This window comes from Ostrea edulis, chromosome 10, assembly GCF_947568905.1.
Source record: "Ostrea edulis chromosome 10, xbOstEdul1.1, whole genome shotgun sequence".
In the NCBI taxonomy this organism is placed as follows: Eukaryota; Metazoa; Mollusca; class Bivalvia; order Ostreida; family Ostreidae; genus Ostrea; species Ostrea edulis.
The window spans coordinates 36262330-36281860 of NC_079173.1; the positions used below are offsets into that span (position 1 = coordinate 36262330).

At 37.7% G+C, this 19531-nt stretch overlaps 2 protein-coding genes across 3 annotated transcripts; one reads left to right on the forward strand and one right to left on the reverse strand.

Annotated features, from left to right (window-relative positions):
- Window positions 1-416: 416 nt before the first annotated feature.
- LOC130050706 (uncharacterized protein K02A2.6-like) lies at window positions 417-2975 on the reverse strand. Its single transcript, XM_056150942.1, has one exon. The coding sequence runs from the start codon at window positions 2973-2975 to the stop codon at window positions 417-419; it is 2559 nt and encodes an 852-aa protein (XP_056006917.1).
- A 10878-nt stretch (window positions 2976-13853) lies between these two features.
- LOC125665948 (tripartite motif-containing protein 59-like) lies at window positions 13854-18413 on the forward strand. Of its 2 annotated transcripts, none has more exons than XM_048898981.2 (2): window positions 13854-13931; window positions 15790-18413. In XM_048898981.2, exon 2 carries the CDS (start codon window positions 15804-15806, stop codon window positions 17340-17342), a length of 1539 nt encoding a protein of 512 aa, XP_048754938.1. In that variant the 5' UTR covers window positions 13854-13931; window positions 15790-15803; the 3' UTR covers window positions 17343-18413. The 2 variants fall into 2 exon arrangements, with proteins under 2 accessions (XP_048754938.1, XP_048754936.1); XM_048898979.2 differs by lacking the exon at window positions 13854-13931 and adding an exon at window positions 13957-14235.
- The last annotated feature ends 1118 nt before the right edge of the window (window positions 18414-19531 follow it).

Here is a 19531-nt window from a genome sequence, read left to right on the forward strand (position 1 = left end):
AAGCAAAATTACATTTCTTCAATTAATCTCAGTGGTTTCTTAACTGACCTACCAGACCTTGTGGTCCCTGACATATTTTGTGCAGGTACATAACTGGTGCTAACAGACATATCATGGCTAAGTGATTGAGTATTTTCATCATCACATGGATTTTGACTAGACTGACATACATTATCATTGTTTTGACAATCATATTGCTCAAATGGTGTAAACTGTTCATTTGAATGCAAAATATGCCTGCGATTTCTGCGGTACATATGTCCATTTTCGGTCTGAACCAAGTATGACCTCGGAGCAACTCGGTCTATCACCTTGCCACGGTTAATCCAGTTACTGTCACTATGATCCCGAAGTCGGACGGTTTGCCCTGGACTCAACGGCAGTAGTTCTTTCGTGTTTTTGTCATGATACTGTTTTTATTTCAGTTTCTGTTGCATTTTTGTTCTTTCATAAGATTCTGCTTCACGGTTCTCACGACAACTATCAGCCATTGGTAAGTTTGAACGTAGTTTGCGGCCATTGTTCAGCATTTCCGCTGGTGATTTTCCATCGAGTATTGGAGTTGCACGGTAGATGAGTAAACTCATGTGGAAATCGGATCCATCATTAGCAGCTTTTTTCAATAAACCTTTTACGAAGCCTACGGTTTTCTCCACTAACCCATTCGATTTTGGGTACAATGGACTTGATGTATGATGTTGAAAATCATACGACTTTGCAAATTCACTGAATTCAGCTGATTTGAATTGTGGTCCGTTAGCACTGAACACTATTTTAGGTATGCCTTGGCCTGAAAACTCATATTTCATTGCCTTAATGACTGACTGACTTGAGACACTGTGCAAACGACACACTTCTGGATAATTGGAATAATAATCACACAACACAAGATAATTTTCTCCTTTGAATACACACAAATCTGCTCCCACTTTTTCCCACGGATAGTTGCATACATCATGTGGTCTTAGCGGTTCAGGCGGTTGTTTTGGACGGAATTTGATACATGTTGAACATGAATTCACCATTTCCTCGATTTGTGCATTCATTCCCGGCCAATACATCACTTGTTTGGCTCGATTTCGACATTTCTCAATCCCAAGGTGACCTGTGTGGATTTTGCTAAGCATCTCCTTTCGTAATGACATAGGGATGACAATACGGTCTGTTTTCATGATGATCCGATCACATAGACTCAACTCGGTCCGTACATTCCAGTACTCCAAGATTTCCTTAGGACATTCAGTGCGCGTTTCTGGAAACCCTTTTGCGATTACTTCTGCTAGTAGCTGTAATTTCGGATCCTGTTGCGTTTCCTCACAAATCATCTGTAATTTACGATCCGATATCGGTAGGCTCCTAATGACAGAGTCTACATACACTTTTATATCCTCCTCCTGTGCTGATTTGGTCAGTTTCGTGGACATATCCAAACCTCTAGATAGCGCATCAGCTGTATGCATACATTTTCCTGGCATGTAGCCAATATGCAGATCGTATTTCTGTACCCTCAACAGAAGTCTTTGTAATCGTATTGGACAGTCATTCAGAGACTTCTTAAAGATGCTCACAAGAGGTTTGTGATCAGTTTCCACTTCTACAGTCTGTCCAAATATGTATTGGTGGAAATGTCCACATGCAAATGATATGGCCAGTATTTCTTTCTCGATCTGAGCATATCTCGTTTCTGCATCAGACATAACTCGCGACGCATATGCCACCGGCATCCATTCGTTGTCATGCCTCTGGAAGAGCACCGCTCCAAGTCCAGAACTAGAGGCATCTGAAGAGATTTTAATGTCTTTGCTCGGGTCAAAGAATTTAAGTACCGACGTACTTGTTAATATGGCCTTCAGCTCATCAAATGATTTCTGTTCAACAATAGTCCACTGAAATTGGTTCTTTTCCTCTGTGAGATTTCGTAAAACTTGTGTTTTCGACGACAAGTCTGGAACATATCTGGCTTGGTAATTCAACATGCCTAGAAAGCGTTGTACGTCTTTCTTACTTTTTGGAGTCTCAAAGTTCGTTATGGCCTTGACCTTGGCCTCGTCCGGCTTAATTCCTTCTGCAGATATTGTGTCACCGACGAATGTAAGTTCCTTCACTCCAAATACACATTTTTCGTGATTCAGTTTGAGATTTGCATTGCGCGAAGCATCGAAGACCTGCTGTAGTCGTTCGTTGTGTTCTTGTAACGTTGTGCCCCAAACAATGATATCATCCATGATTGTCGTACATCCTGGTATGTGCTCATATATCATGTGAATGGTCCTGTGATATATCTCTGGAGCTGATGAGATACCGAATGGTAGACGTAAAAATCGATATCTTCCGAATGGTGTACTGAAACAGGTAAGTTTTGAGGAATTCTGATCTAGTTTCATTTGCCAGAATCCAGTGCGAGCATCAAGTTTACTGAAATAATGCGCATTCTTGAACTTCGCATGAATCTTATCTCGCGTTGGCAGTTTGTAATGTTCTCTCTGAATTGCTTTGTTCAGCTGAATAGGGTCCAGACACACACGGATCTTTCCGTCTTTTTTTGGAACGATTACAATGGGGCTCACCCAGTCTGTATGTTCGGTTTCTTTACATACGACACCCATCTCCTCCATGCGTTTAAGTTCGTCTTGTAGTTTTTCGTGCAACGCAAAGGGTATTTTGCGACATGGACTCACTACTGGTGAAATGACTGAATTTACGGATAATTTATGTTCACCCGGTAAACATCCTAGTCCTTCGAACAAGTCTTTATTTTGATCCACCATCTGTGCAGTAGTGTCTGTAACCTTTGTGCAGTTTTCTATGGTGTATGTGCGTTTGACTAGTCCTAACTTGTCACAAGCTTTTACGCCTAAGATTGCTGTCGACGCGTCCTGAACTATCACAAAGTAGACCTTTGCAGCTTTGTCATGATGTAACACATCCAGTATGCATGCTCCTAAGACCAGAATACTATGCTTGCTGTACGACATGAGCTGTATATTCGTCTTGTGGAGTTTTGGCTTCCATCGTAGGCTGCGATACTGTTTCTCCAGCAAGATGTTGACTTGACTACCTGTATCCAATTTGTAGTTAATTTCCTTGCCATTGGTGCGTAGTGTCACACGTCACTCCTCTGGTTTATCAGGTTGAACCGTCTCCAGAGCGTCGATAAAGAAAGCTAGTTCATCCTGAATGTCGTGAATATGTTTCTTTTTCTGTGTTTTCTTTTTACTGCTGCTTTGTTTGCCTTTTGATCTGCAAACTTTTGCATAGTGATTTGCACCATTGCACTTATTGCATATTTGACCCATGGCTGGACAAGTCTTATGAGAGTCATCATATCCACACCGTCCACACAACTGTACGCGACCTTTACTTTGTTTAGCTCCATGTAGTTTCCTGTCTTTGGGTCATGTACCGACCGCATGTACCTCTGATGGAGGGACAATAATTTTAATTTGTTCCTTTGTAGACTCAGCTGCTCTACAGGTTGCAAGTGCTTTGTCTAACGTGAGGTCGACAGTACGTAGCAAGCGCTCTTTAAGTGCGTTATCTGGTACTCCACAAATAATCCTGTCACGAATGAGCGAATCTACTAAATCACCAAATTCACAGTTTTTTGCCATAGTTCTTAACTGCGTTACGTATTGATCGATGGTTTCATCTGATCTCTGTACCCTCGTGAAGAATTTGTGTCTTTCGTAAGTTGTATTTCGTTTTGGAGTACAATATGCTTCAAATTTCTCGAGAATTTTTTCTAATTTGAACTCCTCATCCGGTCCAAACACAAAAGTGTTATAGACTTGCACTGCCTTCTCTCCTACTACGTGTAAGAAAATGCATGCTTTTTCCTTATCATCCTTTTCGGACGCACCTGTAGCATTCATATAAATATCAAACCTTTGTTTGAACTTCTTCCAATTTTCGGCCACGTTGCCCGTGAGCACAAGCACACCTGGTGGTTTCAGTTTATCCATGGTCCACTTCTGACACCATGTGTTATCTTTAATGGGTCCCTATAAGGCTTTTATAAGCCTTAATAAACTAAAACAATGGCGGTTGTTCCATGCTTGTTTTATTGTGTACCTCAACATGAATTGATGACATCATACACAGGAATGCAATGCACAAGGGGTCGTCTCAAAACATATAAATGTTACAGTCGTAAGAGGCGGTCCTTCGGATGAGACCACAAAAACCTAGGCCCCGTGTCACAGCAGGTGTGGCACGAAAAAGATCCCTCCCTGCTCAAAGGCCGTAAGCGCCAAGCATAGGCCTAAATTTTGCAGCCCTTCATCGGCAATGGTGACGTCTCCATATGAGTGAAAATCCTCGAGAGGGACGTTAAAGTAGTTCCACCCTGTGATGTTATAAAATTGGGCAAATCAGTTATTTATATAAATCTATGCATGATATTGCCATAAATTTTGTTGGAGTCTTTTCCAATGGTTATTGTAAAAAAAAGAATCTTGTTAAACATAAAATATTTCAAAAGGCTAAGTTATATAAAAATAATAATATGTTTCAAAATGTTGAATCCAAGGGCAATAACTCTGTTTTAATTGAATCCTTTTCCAAGTTCATTATATAATAGATTTTTTGCAGAAATTTTGAATAGTTTTGTAAAGAAACATTTTTATGAAATTATAATAAATACTATTATATCGTTTTAACTAGTTTTTGTGAAAGTTTTATAATGCTGTCGAAGGAAACTTGCTCTTTTCTGAGGTTGCTATGTGATTTAGTATATGTATGTCTCGCATCGACTTGTTCATAGTTTCCGTAATCAACTTCTTTTTATGAGGTCGGGTGATTAGCCCTACGCTCAACCTCGTTGAGGTGGTTTTTCTGTTGGGGTTTTCCTTCCCTTAGATGACGGTCTTTTTAAGACTATTGGATGCCATCCCCCAGGTTTTACAATAAGAAGTCGTGGGGTAAGCATAGCTATCGAGCATACTCCAAAGGATGATTTCATAGCGGACAGAGATGCAAGCATGATGTCTACGGGCCAAAGCCGAAAGGAAGTTCGCGGACAGAGGGATATGCTAGCAAGCCCCAAAAACATCGTCAGGTTGGGATCATGGAACGTAAGAACTATGTACTCCACTGGAAAAACCGCACAAGTAATAGCAGAAATGAAGATATACCACCTAGATATACTTGGAATAAGCGAATGCAGATGGACAGATTCTGGAAAAATCAGAACCCAGACAGGTGAAACGATACTGTATTCTGGAAGAAAAGATAACCATCACAGTAATGGAGTTGCTATTGCTATATCAAAGGAGAAAGCCAAAACATTATACGAATGGGCACCCATTAACGACCGCATCATAACTGCCAGGTTCTGGTCAAACTATATAAAAACAACATTAATACAAGTGTATGCACCTACCAATGATGCAGACGAGGAATCAAAAGATAATTTTTACGAACAACTACAGGGAGTCATAGACAACACTCCACGCCATGATATTATAATTCTAACTAGCGATATTAATGCAAAAGTAGGTAACAAACAGGAAGGAGAGGATGGAATTGTTGGAAAGTATGGTTTACACTCGGAAAGGAACGATAATGGAGAAAGATTTGCATCATTTTGTGCCATCAACAACTTGGTAATATCTTCAACAATGTTTAAACATAAAGACATACACAAGCAGACATGGACTTCACCAAATGGTCAACACAAGAACCAGATAGACCATGTAGCAGTCAATGGGCGCTTTAAAAGATCTGTGTTGGATGTCAGAGCACAACGAGGTGCAGATGTCGGATCTGACCACAATTTAGTCATCACAAAAGTAATGCTTAAACTGCACAAAATAGGAAAGAAACCAACATCTTCAACAAGATTCGAGACATGCAAACTTAAGGTACCAGAAGTTCGGAAACAATTCCAAATAGAACTGAGGAATAGATTTAATGCACTCAGTGAAGACAACACCATAGGTCCCAATCCTGATGATATAGAGGAAAGAAGGAACAACATTAAAACTGCATATAATGAAACTGACATAAACGTACTTGGGTATAGAAAAAGGAAAAACCAGGAATGGATACGCCAGGGCAGTTGGAAAAAGGTAGAAGAGAGGCGAGTTCTAAAGGGCAAAGTAGAAAGTGCAAGATCAGAGAGATTAAGAGCTAGACTAAAAGAAAAGTATGGGGACAAAGACAAAGAGGTGAAAAGAAGTTTTAGAAAAGACAAACAACAATGGGTAGACGACATGTCGAATGAGGCACAAGAGGCAGCAAACATCGGAAACATGAAAACTGTATATGATGTAACCAAATTATTGTGCAATGAACGTCCAAAAACTGTTGAGGCAGTAAAAAACAAGGAAGGAAATCTCTTGACTAAAGAGGAAGATATAAGAAAAAGATGGATGGAACACTTCAGCGAAGTGTTAAATAGACCAGACCCTATTGATCCTGCTGAAATACTAACAGGGGAGTCCATCGAATTAGACATAGAAACAGGTCCACCAACAGAAGATGAGATAAGGAGAGCATTGAAAGAAATGAAATTAGGCAAAGCTCCATGTGTAGATAACATCACTGTAGAAATATTGAAATCAGACATAGAAACAACTGTCAAGGAACTACACAAACTATACAACATTGTCTGGACAACTGGAAAAGCTCCCAAAGATTGGAGAAGGGGATTTATAATAAAGTTAGCAAAGAAAGGTGACCTGACAAACTGTGGAAATTGGAGAGGAATCACACTAATAGCAACAAATGCCAAAATAATGGGGAAAATAATAATAAAAAGAATTGTACTTGGTGTAGACAGACATTTGAGAATGGAACAAGCTGGATTCAGGACAGGAAGAGGCACCACGGAACAGATATTTGTCCTACGTAATATTCTAGAACAAGCTATAGAATGGAACTCCAACCTCTATCTATGCTTCGTCGAGTTTGAAAAAGCCTTCGACAGCGTACACAGGGAAACCCTTTGGAAGATCATGAAATCTTATGGAATACCAGACGAAATAATCAGTATGGTTAAATTAATGTATGAAGACAGTGAATGCGCAGTTGTTGATGGAAATGGTACAACAGAATGGTTTAATGTTAAATCTGGTGTCAAACAAGGATGCAACATGTCGGGTTTCTTGTTCCTCCTGGTAGTTGACTGGATAATGAAAAAGACAACAGCAGATAACAACTCAGGCATAAGATGGAATATGACAACAAAATTAGACGATCTAGATTTTGCAGACGACATCGCTTTATTATCCAGCAGCAAAGATCAAATACAACAAAAACTGAACTCTCTAAACAGATATGCAGCTAGAACAGGTTTAAAAATCAATACAGGAAAAACCAAAGTTATGCGTCTAAATGCTGCAAACATCACACCAATAACATCAATGGAAACAACACAAACGATGTGGATGAGTTCATTTACCTCGGAGCAACAGTAAGCAAGACAGGAGGTACTAATGAAGATATAAGAAGAAGAATTGGCCATGCAAGAGTAGCATTCCATAAGCTACGCAAGATCTGGAGCAATAACCAACTCAACAGAAAAACAAAAATGAAGCTCTTCAGCTCAAATGTAATAGCTGTGTTATTGTATGGCAGCGGGACCTGGAAAATGACAAAAGGGGACGAAAAACTTGTAGATACCTTCCAGCACAAATGTCTTAGGAAAATCTTGAAGATCTACTGGCCAATGAAAATATCAAATGTAGCAGTTAGAGAGATAGCAGGAGTAGCAAAGATCAGCACTATGATAAAAACACGCAGATGGCAGTGGATTGGACATGTGCTACGGATGGATAAAAGAACACACCCATATGTAGCCCTTAGTTGGACACCAGAAGGAAAAAGAAAGAGAGGAAGACCGAAGGAAACGTGGAGAAGAACAATAGAAAGAGAGAGGAAAGAATTGGGTCATGGAAAGAGGCAGCAAGATCAGCCCAGGATAGAAGTAAATGGAGAGGACTTGTTCATGGCCCTATTCTCCACGAGGAGAGAAGGAATTAAGTCAAGTAAGTCATGTCTCGCATCTTAAAAAGTGTGATGACCTATATATTTTATCTGATAATTCATTAGTTTTAACTCTGATAAATTGAAATGAATACAAATTTTAAACTTTTATCAGGATGTATGGAGTCACTTTCAACAATCAATCATATTTATGTACATTTATACACTTTTTTCTGTGAAATTTCATTTTGTTACTTGTATGTCACTGTTTGTGGTCTGAGCAAAAACTGAACTCATACTTTATACATCCTTATAAAGAATGACCCAATTAACTCCTTGAATCTGCGCGAGATGCTAGACTAGACGTTAAGGAGGTATGCTACACCAGAGAAATTTGATATAGATGAAAAGTGGAGGAGTGTGCAACAATATTTTGAAATTGAAAACTTTCTAATTTACTTAAAAATTACATTTTTAGTAGAAAGCAATCTGGAATGTTTATTTTAAACCCTGCTGGACTCGAACCCGCGATCTGCAGTTCAGCAGTTGAAGTGCCAACCTACTCATCTAGGCAATGATATTCAAAATGAATTGACAAATATTGCCAATATTTATATTTCTTTCATGTTTTAAAAGGAAGTCCGCCATTATGACGATGTAGAGTACTTCCTTAAATTCCCTCAGCAGTAACAACAAAAGAAGAGCTATAGGTCTATCATAACCTGAAGCACGATCCACATCTTTCTACTGATCTATAATAGTCTAGTTAAATGTTGGAATAAGCCTGAAGCACGATCCACATCTTTCTACTGATCTATAATAGTCTAGTTAAATGTTGGAATAAGCCTGAAGCACGATCCACATATTTCTACTGATCTATAATAGCCTAGTTAAATGTTGGAATAAGCCTGAAGCACGATCCACATATTTCTACTGATCTATAATAGCCTAGTTAAATGTTGGAATAAGCATCTACCGAAGTAGTTTGGTCGGTGGAGTGAGGAGGTAGTTGTAACTCCCATCTCTCTCTCTCTCTCTCTCTCTCTCTCTCTCTCTCTCTCTCTCCCTTCTCCATTTTTTGAGACACATACATGTATAGCATTGTTCCGTACTATGTTTTTGATCGCAATGATTCGGAGACGAGAGCGGTCCTGGGTTCGAGCTTTACTGATACACAAACATGTATCTTAGTCGCATCAAACAATAAGTAGTTTGGGGTTTTCTTTCAATGAAATGTATAGTGAAAAACTGAAATGAGGACTCACTTATGGCCAGGTACTGTAGTATACCCCTACCACCTCGGTGGCCTCGCCTTTTTCGTTGATTCACAAACTGCCATGGCGTCACGGTGACCTAATTCGTAGCCGCGTGGGTATATTTCTGGTTCGTATTAGCGCTTGTTATCGGGGATGATGCAGGATCACGTCCTCCGTCTCCAAATGTTGTTTGAAATATGAAAGCCTCGGTTAACGTCTCGGGTTTTATATTCCTCGACCTCGGAGGTTATCCAAAATGAAAACGTGACCTTTATTTCTTAAATATTCTTACTAACCGACGGTTGATATCTCATGAACCTTCAACTTTTGAAATATGCTATTCACTGTGTAAGTGTATACTTGACCCAATTTACGAGCAAGCTACCCGCGTAAATATCATTAAAAAGTATTTGAAACGACTAAAATGTAGATCTATATAAGATATGTCTTTATGTACCCCAGGCTCCTCGTTATACCGGTGGAAGAGCTCAAGGATTTTTCAATTTTTTTTAAAACATTCAATGTAACAGAGAAGGGGGTGAACTTTGAGTTTTTGAAATGATTTCCAAGCTTTTCGGTCTTTTAATTCTTAAAACCACAGCATTGCAGATCAGCATGGAATCCCTACTGTCAAACTATGGACATCTATCATTCCGGCTATCGCGTCCTGTATGTCTATACATGTATATTAACATTACCAACGTCCGCGTTTTATAGACTGAAACAATGGGGGGAAAAAACTCGGTCATGTATCGCGTAAGGTTTTAACCCTCAGGGGCTATGTACATGGTTTCGTGTCATCATAGAACTAAATAACATGTATAATCTATGCATAACGTTTGGTGATAAGAAGTACGATGATGTGCTAAAAAGTCCCGCTCAGCGAATCCAATAAAATGATGTGGGGAAATTTGTAGCCTTAAAGAAGTTCACAGCTGAGATTTGGAGTAATGTCAATTTTTTGGGAAGTGTATTTTTGATTTCTACATTGATGGACAATTAAGAAATTAAAACGAAAAAATGGAGGGTCACAATGCTTTATATTGCGCTACAGTGTTCTAAACATGACCCTTTTGCACTTAGAATTTATTCATTTAAACTTGATTTTTTTGTTGGTGTCAACACAACATAAACAACACAACTCAATCATTACATAAAATAGATACATAATCAGGTCTTCTAACAACACAGAGAATAAACTCTAATACTTGTAATGGAAATAAATAATGAACTTTTTGCATTTGATATGCGAAAAAAAAAATAATGATATCAAATTTGAGTGTTTAAAAAGACATGTTAGGAGTAAGGTCACTTTCTATTTCACATAATTTTTAAGTCTTGTCTTAGAATCTAAAATGGAACTAAATAAGTGGGGGTTAGAGATCAAATTTTAAAATATTGGCGAAAATACTGAATTTTGATACAAAATTTCAAGTAAACTGATTCAAACTTATTTAAGAATCGGTTTTCTGTTTAGAAAATATATCAACCAAATTTAATGAATTACAACATTTGATCTAGTTCCAAGTCTCAACTACTTGTATCATAAAACTGAAATACACGTATAGGGGTATAAAAATAGAAGATATATTAGGTGAAACAAAAACTGTAATATCACGCAGATTTAGAACTTTTTGATTAATCAATCCTTCAGCCACAAAATATAGTCCCTGCCAAACCCTTTCAAAATTTGAATTGACACAAAAATTTTCAACTGTTCAGTAATAGGTGTGTAAAATGTCTGCACCAATGAGATCAGTAGTGAACCAGTAAATACTAAATTGTATCATCCTGCGCAACTGTGCTCAAAAGCTCAGGAGCTAACTTCTTGTGGGACTGGAGTGGAGGTGAAGACCGTTGAAAACAATTTCATTGTTCAAAGTGTTGAGAATTTATTTTGCATGAATATTTTAAACACAATTAAACAATTAAAATCGTATTTCACCCGATAAGATTTTAAGGCTTTTTCCAATAGTAAACAAAACGTGTATGCTATGCTGGATAATTTTTTTGTGAGTAATATATTCTTGTGTTATATCTAAGATATGACCTGGCATCTTCACGTTTATGTGAATGTATGGCATTAATATGAATGACGAATTGTGTCTTGATATTATATAATGATAAATGACAACTTGTGGCTATTGTTCGTTCAAGACTATCACTCAATGGCGAACCACCTGTCTGATGACAGGCAGGTACATCCATGTATATGTATTATTTTATGTTGCGTAATATATTATGTATTTGTGTGATATTTAATCTACTTTGATAGCTGACTGTTAAATGGATTTGTTTGATACGATAGTTGTTGTTGTTGTTGTGTGTGTCTCTGTGTGTGTGTGTCTGTCTGTCTCTCTCTCTCTCTCTCTCTCTCTCTCTCTCTCTGTGTGTGTGTGTGTGTGTGTGTGTGTGTGTGTGTGTGTGTGTGTGTGTGTGTGATATTTAATCTACTTTGATAGCAGTGTATTTCTCTCTAGTCATCACTGAAACAAACGTTCGACTTTTTCTCAATGAACGAAACTTTCATCGGAAGAATGCTACACTATTACGATACCGGATTCTCTTGGCGGGAGAATTATTTTCTTTTGGAGAGATGTAGAATTACCTAATTTTGCTGAAGTATTGATACCTCTGGAACCATGGATTTGTCTACCCATTTGTCATAGATTTTTTTTAAGGAAGCCTATTTTTTCTTTCTATTAATCCGTGCATGGCGTTTGCATTTCTAAATATGTTCGATTAAACATAGCGTATTAAAGAAAACCCCACTGATTTCAAATTTAATGAATTCATAACGGACATTTACTTAGCAGACACACAACAAGAAAACACTGACGCAAGCGTCAACTTCGGCCGCAACTACTGGGTTACTATTAAAGTTCAAAACTATGTGAAGTGAAAAACATGAAATAACGAACAATGATCAATTTAAAAAAAATACCATAAGGTATACGAAATTAAGAGTATGGCAAACACGGACCCCTGGAAATATCAGAGGTGGGATCAGGTGCCTAGGAGTATCAGAGATGGGATCAGGTGTCTGGGAGTATCAGAGATGGGATCAGGTGCCTGGGAGTATCAGAGATGGGATCAGATGCCTGGGAGTAAACGTGCCCTGTTACATGTAACTATCAAAACTATGTATAGCAAACCATTTAGAAACCTTCATGTTCTTATATCGAAGCTTATTTTCCCCTGCATTAGTACAATATATAGTTCATTCGGGCAGGCTAAGGGTATTTGATATGGTGGCTGATTTGTGCCTCTTGACAATTTGTCGTCTTTTCGAGACGAAAAGACGACATAACGAAAAGACGACAAAACGATAATTAGCGAGACTTTTCGCCCCGAAATAACGAAAAGACGACAAGACAACAGAACGAAAAGTCGAAAAGACGACAAAATGTAGGCGAAAAGACGGCAAATAAACCCCGCAAATTAGCGACCTAATTCGTTGTCTTTTCGCTTGGCGTTTTGTCGACAGAATAAAAAGTCGACAAAACAATGATTAGCTACTTTTCGCCTCGAAATAACGAAAAGTCGACAAAATACAGATGTTCCCGTTATTTTGCTATCTGATTTTCTAGGAATTTAAGAAACTTATCAAGAAACTTGCGAATTTTCGTAGGTACTCGATATTTAACACGAGTGTTTGAAAAAAAAAATTACATGTGCTTTCATTCAAAGAATGGGGCACATTCTGTTTCTTAATATGTCTGTGCGTTCTGTGCGATACGTTTTAGACAAAGAAAACTCTCATTTATGTTGTTTTTGTGGAAAATAAAGAGACCGACTGCTTAAAAAATCTAGAACCCGTGCGTTACTGAATCGTATATGGTCACGATGGTCCACGGTGGTTGTAGACCTACTCATCTAGAACCCGTGCGTTACTGAATCGTATATGGTCACGATGCATGGTCCACGGTGGTTGTAGACCTACTCAACTCACAACACGCGAACTAAGTGGTGAAGGTAAGTACGGGTTTGTGAAATTCGGTCAAGATATATCTACGACACTACATGTATATACAATATGATGTTTGCAGATATATTGTGAATTTTATGAGAAAATCGATCTCATACTCGGTGATACTGCGTTTGCTCCGTTTCGGAGTCGAGCCCTCGTGATCCACAGTGACGATTCCTCGAATGTGACGTTGTCTACTGTATTCAATACTTTTCAATATTCCTTAGGGTCACCCCTTTGTAAACTATCTATTTTTTCTTTCAGGCCTTGACTTCATTTTTTAATGCTTTTATCCATGATTATATTTTTTGTAATCTTTTTTAGACTTCATTTCAGATAAATAAAACACCCTAGCCTCTTTCCAGCCAACGCATACCATGACAACATTTTCAGAAATTCGATTCCAATCAAACATTATAATAGTGTTATGTTCCCTGTTTCCAATATACGCATTCAAGATTACATTTGTAATCAGAGTAAACAATTATGCTTTAAAGACCTCGCATAAGAATATCATGTAGTCTCTTAAAAATGTCGGTAGAGATTAACAAAACTCTGTGCCCCCCCCCCCCTTTTTTTTTTGAAAAGTTAATACAATATAATGATAATCAATACCCCCGTGCGTCTCAAATTCATTCATCAGTAAAAAGTTCTAATTACACCGCGCTAAATAGGTTACATTTTGTTTATACTGCAGAGTTATCGTTCCTATTTAAATGCCTGTCATTTTATCAATATCGAACGTTGAGAACAAGCTCAGACCTGAGATCGTAATATAGGTAAGACGAGTTTTTGAAAAAAATATGATTTTGTTCATATACAGCGTATGTGTTGATAAAATTCGATTTAAACCATGAATCCTGATAGTACAGAAAATGATCTCTTATCAACAAACCATTGGTTCTGTAAATTTGTTTATATAAAATGAGACTGCCCTCTGTAGCTTAGCAGCTACATAACAAGCTGATTCATGATGTCAACATTGTCCCCCTTATAAACAAACCACGATGTAAACATTGCCCAATACTAACACGCTGATGGAACCATTCTGATATATACAAAACGATTTAAAACAAAGCTAAGGTAAGAATTAAATCGAATTCCATACGCTTAATCCATATATACTGATGTTTAATTATTACATGCCAAATTTTGATATTACTCTCTCTCTCTCTCTCTCTCTCTCTCTCTCTCTCTCTCTCTCTCTCATTTAACATTAGCTGCCAATATTAAGTCTTATTTGCCGATTGCTTCACAGTTCATAACTTCACCATTGACATACACCGTGCAGTCTTTTGTTGTAATTTTGATGTTAGAATATCTTTTGTTTATATTGTTATTTACAAACAATGGCAGGAACATTATTGTATGGAAGTAAATAATTCGTTCCGGAGAAATTTTACATAATTTTTAAAAAATTCAGTTGGTGATCCCCTTTCTTTTTAAACTCTCAAATGTATAGTTCTTCATTTTAACGTATTCCAGTATTTTTTAAAAGAATATAATGGTTCAGAATTTATAATATTTTTACGTCCTAGTCAACAGTCAATGCCCCTCTAAATACCCCTGAAATACAAGTACATTTCTACTTATTATAGGTATGTTATATTTTAAATGTGTTTTTTTTTTTTTTTAAATTTTCACTGTGATATTGGTATATGTTTTTATATTTAATTCATTTAAAAAAAAAACTTAAGCTTTGCTAATATAAAAAGAAGAATATTATATTATAGAGTCGAGTATGTTGTAATTAATGAATAAAGTTTGCCAAATTTTGGTAGATGTTCTTATCTAACATTGAATGCCCAAGTTCATGACTGTGTTTACTGTAGTTTGTCAGATTCTAAAAATAAAATCTACAATTAAAGGTATATCGATCGTTAATTTTGGAGACGCATATCAACATTTGAGCACTACATTTAAACCACTCATTTTATTTTCATATATTCACCGACTTTTGAAAAAAAAAAATTAATAGTTCTATCATTAAACCTACTTCATATATTTTTGATTAGAAAAATGTAAAACAATTTTCAAAAATAAAACATTAAAAATAAAGTTGTTTTTTTTTTTTTTTATCAAGCCTTATCATTTTAAAGGTATGACACATTTACCAGGGTACATGTATAGCACACTAGATACGAGATGTATAGGTTTTCATATCTCTTTAAATAAAAAACCATCCAAAGATTCATATATAGTTTGATAGATACCAACAACGATGAAAGTGTCTGTACATGTAACTTAAGTGTAGTATATAAAGAAGCTTTAATTACCAAAGTCATGTTTGCCGATTATTACTAAAATCATTAAAAAAGAAGAAGACAGTTTTACATTGCATAAAAATCCTCAATGACTTATTATACATGTAATTCTTTCACCCTGTGACATTTTATTGTAATATGTAAAAACAATGACTGAAACATTAATGCATGGAAGTAAAGGATTTGTCGCGGAATTTTTTTTATACAAATTTAGAAAAATTCAATCAAAGTGTTCTATTTGACTGCGAGTTAAGTTTATCATAATCCGCCATTTTACATTACGTGGCTCACTTTTTGAACTCACTCAAGGAGATGTATTTTAGAATATATAGAGACTTCGTTGAGTAAATAATACGATTTTCGTTCTTTGTAGACTAGCTTTTCGGTATGGCATCCGGCAGTGAAGATGTTGCAGACTCTGTAAAGAGGAGTCTGATAGTGGATGAGGCGGCGTTTGAAGAACAATTCTTACGGTGCCACATCTGTAATGAGAAGTACAACCAGGTGGAACGGCACCCAAAGTCCCTTCCGTGCAACCACACCTTCTGTCTCCCGTGTTTAAAGCAAGTCTTTGATCATAACCAACAAAACGGCCGGAGCAGACGACAAATTGCGTGGTTTGACGATACGTACGAAGGCGTTTTAAAGTGTCCGGAATGTAGGGTGGAGATCTTTCTTAGTCGTACTGAAATAGACTCTCTTCCATCCGATCATCGAGTCATTCAGATGATGGATTTCCTGTCTCAGGTTTCGGCCAAGTCGCAGAATGTATGTCCGAAGCATGAAAACCAACCGTTGAACTTTTTTTGCAAGAAATGTTTGCTCCCTGTTTGCAGGGACTGCACTGTTTTAGATCACAAGGAAGGTCAAGGCCACAATATTGTTGACGTTTCGGAGGCTGTCAATGAGAGCAAAGAAAGTTTCGATAAGATTGATCAAAGTAGCAAGCAACTACTAGACAAAATGAAAGGCCGTACAGATGGGTTGGCGAACGCATCGAAACAGCTTGACCTGCTCGAAAGGCAACTCCGGGGGACCATTAAAGACACATTCATCGAATACAGATTGCTGCTTGAAAGGCGACAAGAGGCGCTGATCAAGATCCTAAAGGACACAATCAAGGAACAGAAGACCACAATAAATTCGCGCTTTGTGGAAATCGCGACGCAGGGATCTACGTTACAGAAGCTACACGACCAGTTTCAGAAAGCAAGGTCTGTTAATGATTTGAAGAAACTGTTCGAAATACAACAAGAAATCAAAGAGAAGGAATCCGAATTCAAAGTTACTGCTGACGCCAATGACGACGAACTCTTCGTTACATGCAAATTTGATGTTCCTAATGAATGCCAGTTTCTGTCCGAGATGAGTGGTCTAGGAGAGGTTACTACATGCGAAGACCAGAATCTACGTAACCCAGTACCGGCCCATCAGCTGGTCCTCCTGGACAGTATGGAGGTTCGACAACCACACGCATACATCCCAGATTACCCAGAAGAACAACGTGAGGAGCCAAATGAGGAACCGTCCTCAGTGGGTCGGTTGAGGCGACAACTGCAGAACACTTCAATTACAGCGCCTTACGCTACCGACGATGATTATGAGGAACAAGATGAGGACACCAGAGAGGCTATTGCATCGTCATACTTAATGCGAATTGCATCCCGATTAAATCAAAGCGCTGCTGATATGGCTGAAGTCCTGCGCACAGCTAACACAGATGACGATACAAACATGGAGGCGGTATCTCCTCCACGCAGTCGCAACACGACCTCCTCTAGATCACGACGATCGACCCAAAACGTGAGGGTAGTGAGGCATCCCTCGTCATCCTCCGGAGGTCAAAGGACAGAGCAACAAGAGCAAAGTCACGCATACCCACAGTCATCATCATCTCGTTATAGGGATTCGAACTCAGATCGTTAACCATTATAGAAAAAACAATCAAATCGGAGCATAAGGACGCGTGTCTGTCGTCAAGTTCTATAGACAAAAATAATTTTAAATGAGGCTGTTTGTAGAAAATTGTGTTGGCATTTTTTGTCCTTGGGATTTGATTGATAGTTGTGATGGAGTAATTCACAAATGAAATGGAAATTACACAGAGCGGAATTTCGTTTTGTTCATAGCCAAGTGCACAGGACCGTTTGATATCCAGGCTTATAACATGATTCACAAAGTGACTTAAAGGACAAGTGATATCATATTTTACAGAATTAACATCTTAATTTTTTGTAGAAAAATAATTTTTAGTATGTCAAAAATGATTTTAGATGTGTTTTAAATGAAATATTTTGCGTAGTTTTCGAGTTTGAAAACGACGAAATTATCTTGCGACATTTTACGCGCCATTATGTATGACGTCATATGCGACCTCGAGCTCTGCTCATAGTATTATGAGAGTGTAAGACACAAAGGATATATCGTTATTTTGAAAATATTTGTTGCCTATCTTGCAGTATTGGATGCACATCATATTGCTTAATGTCTTTCATAACTTTGCAAACGCAAAAAGTATAATTAGCGCCCAACGACCTGCTATTATATGTACATGTAATTTTCATTTATTCCATTTTTCATTGATGCTTAACGTTTAGCTTGAATTGCAAAAAAAGTTTCAGCTGAACATTGTGTGTAATATCACAAAAAATTGTCGTAAAACAATTGTATTTAGTGTTATACACTAGACTTAATTGATGTTATATGTGAGCTGGGATTTTCTCTCTAGTTTTGTGTACAGAATTGTCTCTGTGAAGAATGGCTGCTCGGGGCTATCCAGCTGATGCTGAAAACCATCATTGTTGATAGACTTGCTTTTTCACGCTGTGCATTTATTTAGCATGGTCATCTCGATCCACTTTCATCATACCAGTAACATACATTTGGCGCCAGGCTCCATGACGCCTTTACATGTTATTTCTCAGGGTTGCTGAGCATGCATTTATATCAGATTTTGATTACATTTACATCAGACTTTGATTAAACCTCTGAATGATATTTACGTTCGTCTTCTTTCTTTAGCTGGGTTATATTTTTGGAGAAACATGCATTTGTTTAAATTCTGTAACTATGCAATAGGTTTGCTACAAAACGATGCCATCATTTCAATTTGAGAAGACAAGCACAGTGGCGGATCCAGAAAAAAAATTTAAAGTAAGGGATGGGGATGCGACTCAAGTTTGTATCCTTTCCGCCCAAGACGGATGTGTGTGTGTGTGTGGGGGGGGGGGGGGGGGGGGGGGTGACTTTTAAAAAAGGAACTATTCAGCCGAAGGGGGAGTGTATCCCCATCCAATACCCACCATTGAAGCATTCTGATAATACTGCCAAAACAATATACAGCACCAAGTATCTTGATCTGTGAAGAAGCTATATACATCTGAACGGGATCACAATCACTTTAGACAGATAGTGAAGTCTGAAGGACGCCATCATTTTTCATGACAGTATGAAACTGTAACATTCGGGGTTTTTTCCCAGAGAGATAAGAGAACAAAATTGTTTCGCCCAGTCTTAAATCTGACCACTGACAACGTGGGTGAAAATTAAATAGGGGTGAATATTCCCTGTACACAGTAATTGGTTATATGCGATGGAATATACAGGCAACTAAAATTTCTTTAAAAACAAAATTTGTTTACACCAAAAAAGTAAACCCCCTTAAGTTTTGAAGGTCACACAAAAAATAAAACGATGTTTGTGACCCCCTCGAGTGTCAAAATTCCTATTTGTTGAAAGGTTTAGGTTTTAAATTTATTATTGTTCTTGATCGTGTAGTCAATCAATGATGGGTACTTAACGTTGAGGAATTGGAACATGATTCTCTGACGAGGCAGTAGGAATCTTCACTTCACAACTTAACCCTAGGAAGTTTAAAAACCTGCAATAAATATTTTGCACGCTACGTAATATTTAAATTCCCATCGTTTTTGCCTTCCATATCTTGACAGATTGTAACAATAACCATTTTTCTCATGAATGTGATACGGTTGTGAATGATGTGCACACGAGTCGCGATAATTAGAGTGTATTTTAACACTGGGAATTCCGTGGATAACCTTGGGGTTTGTTTTTTTTTTTAGTTTACACTAAGTGTAAACCATTTAAGGGTATGC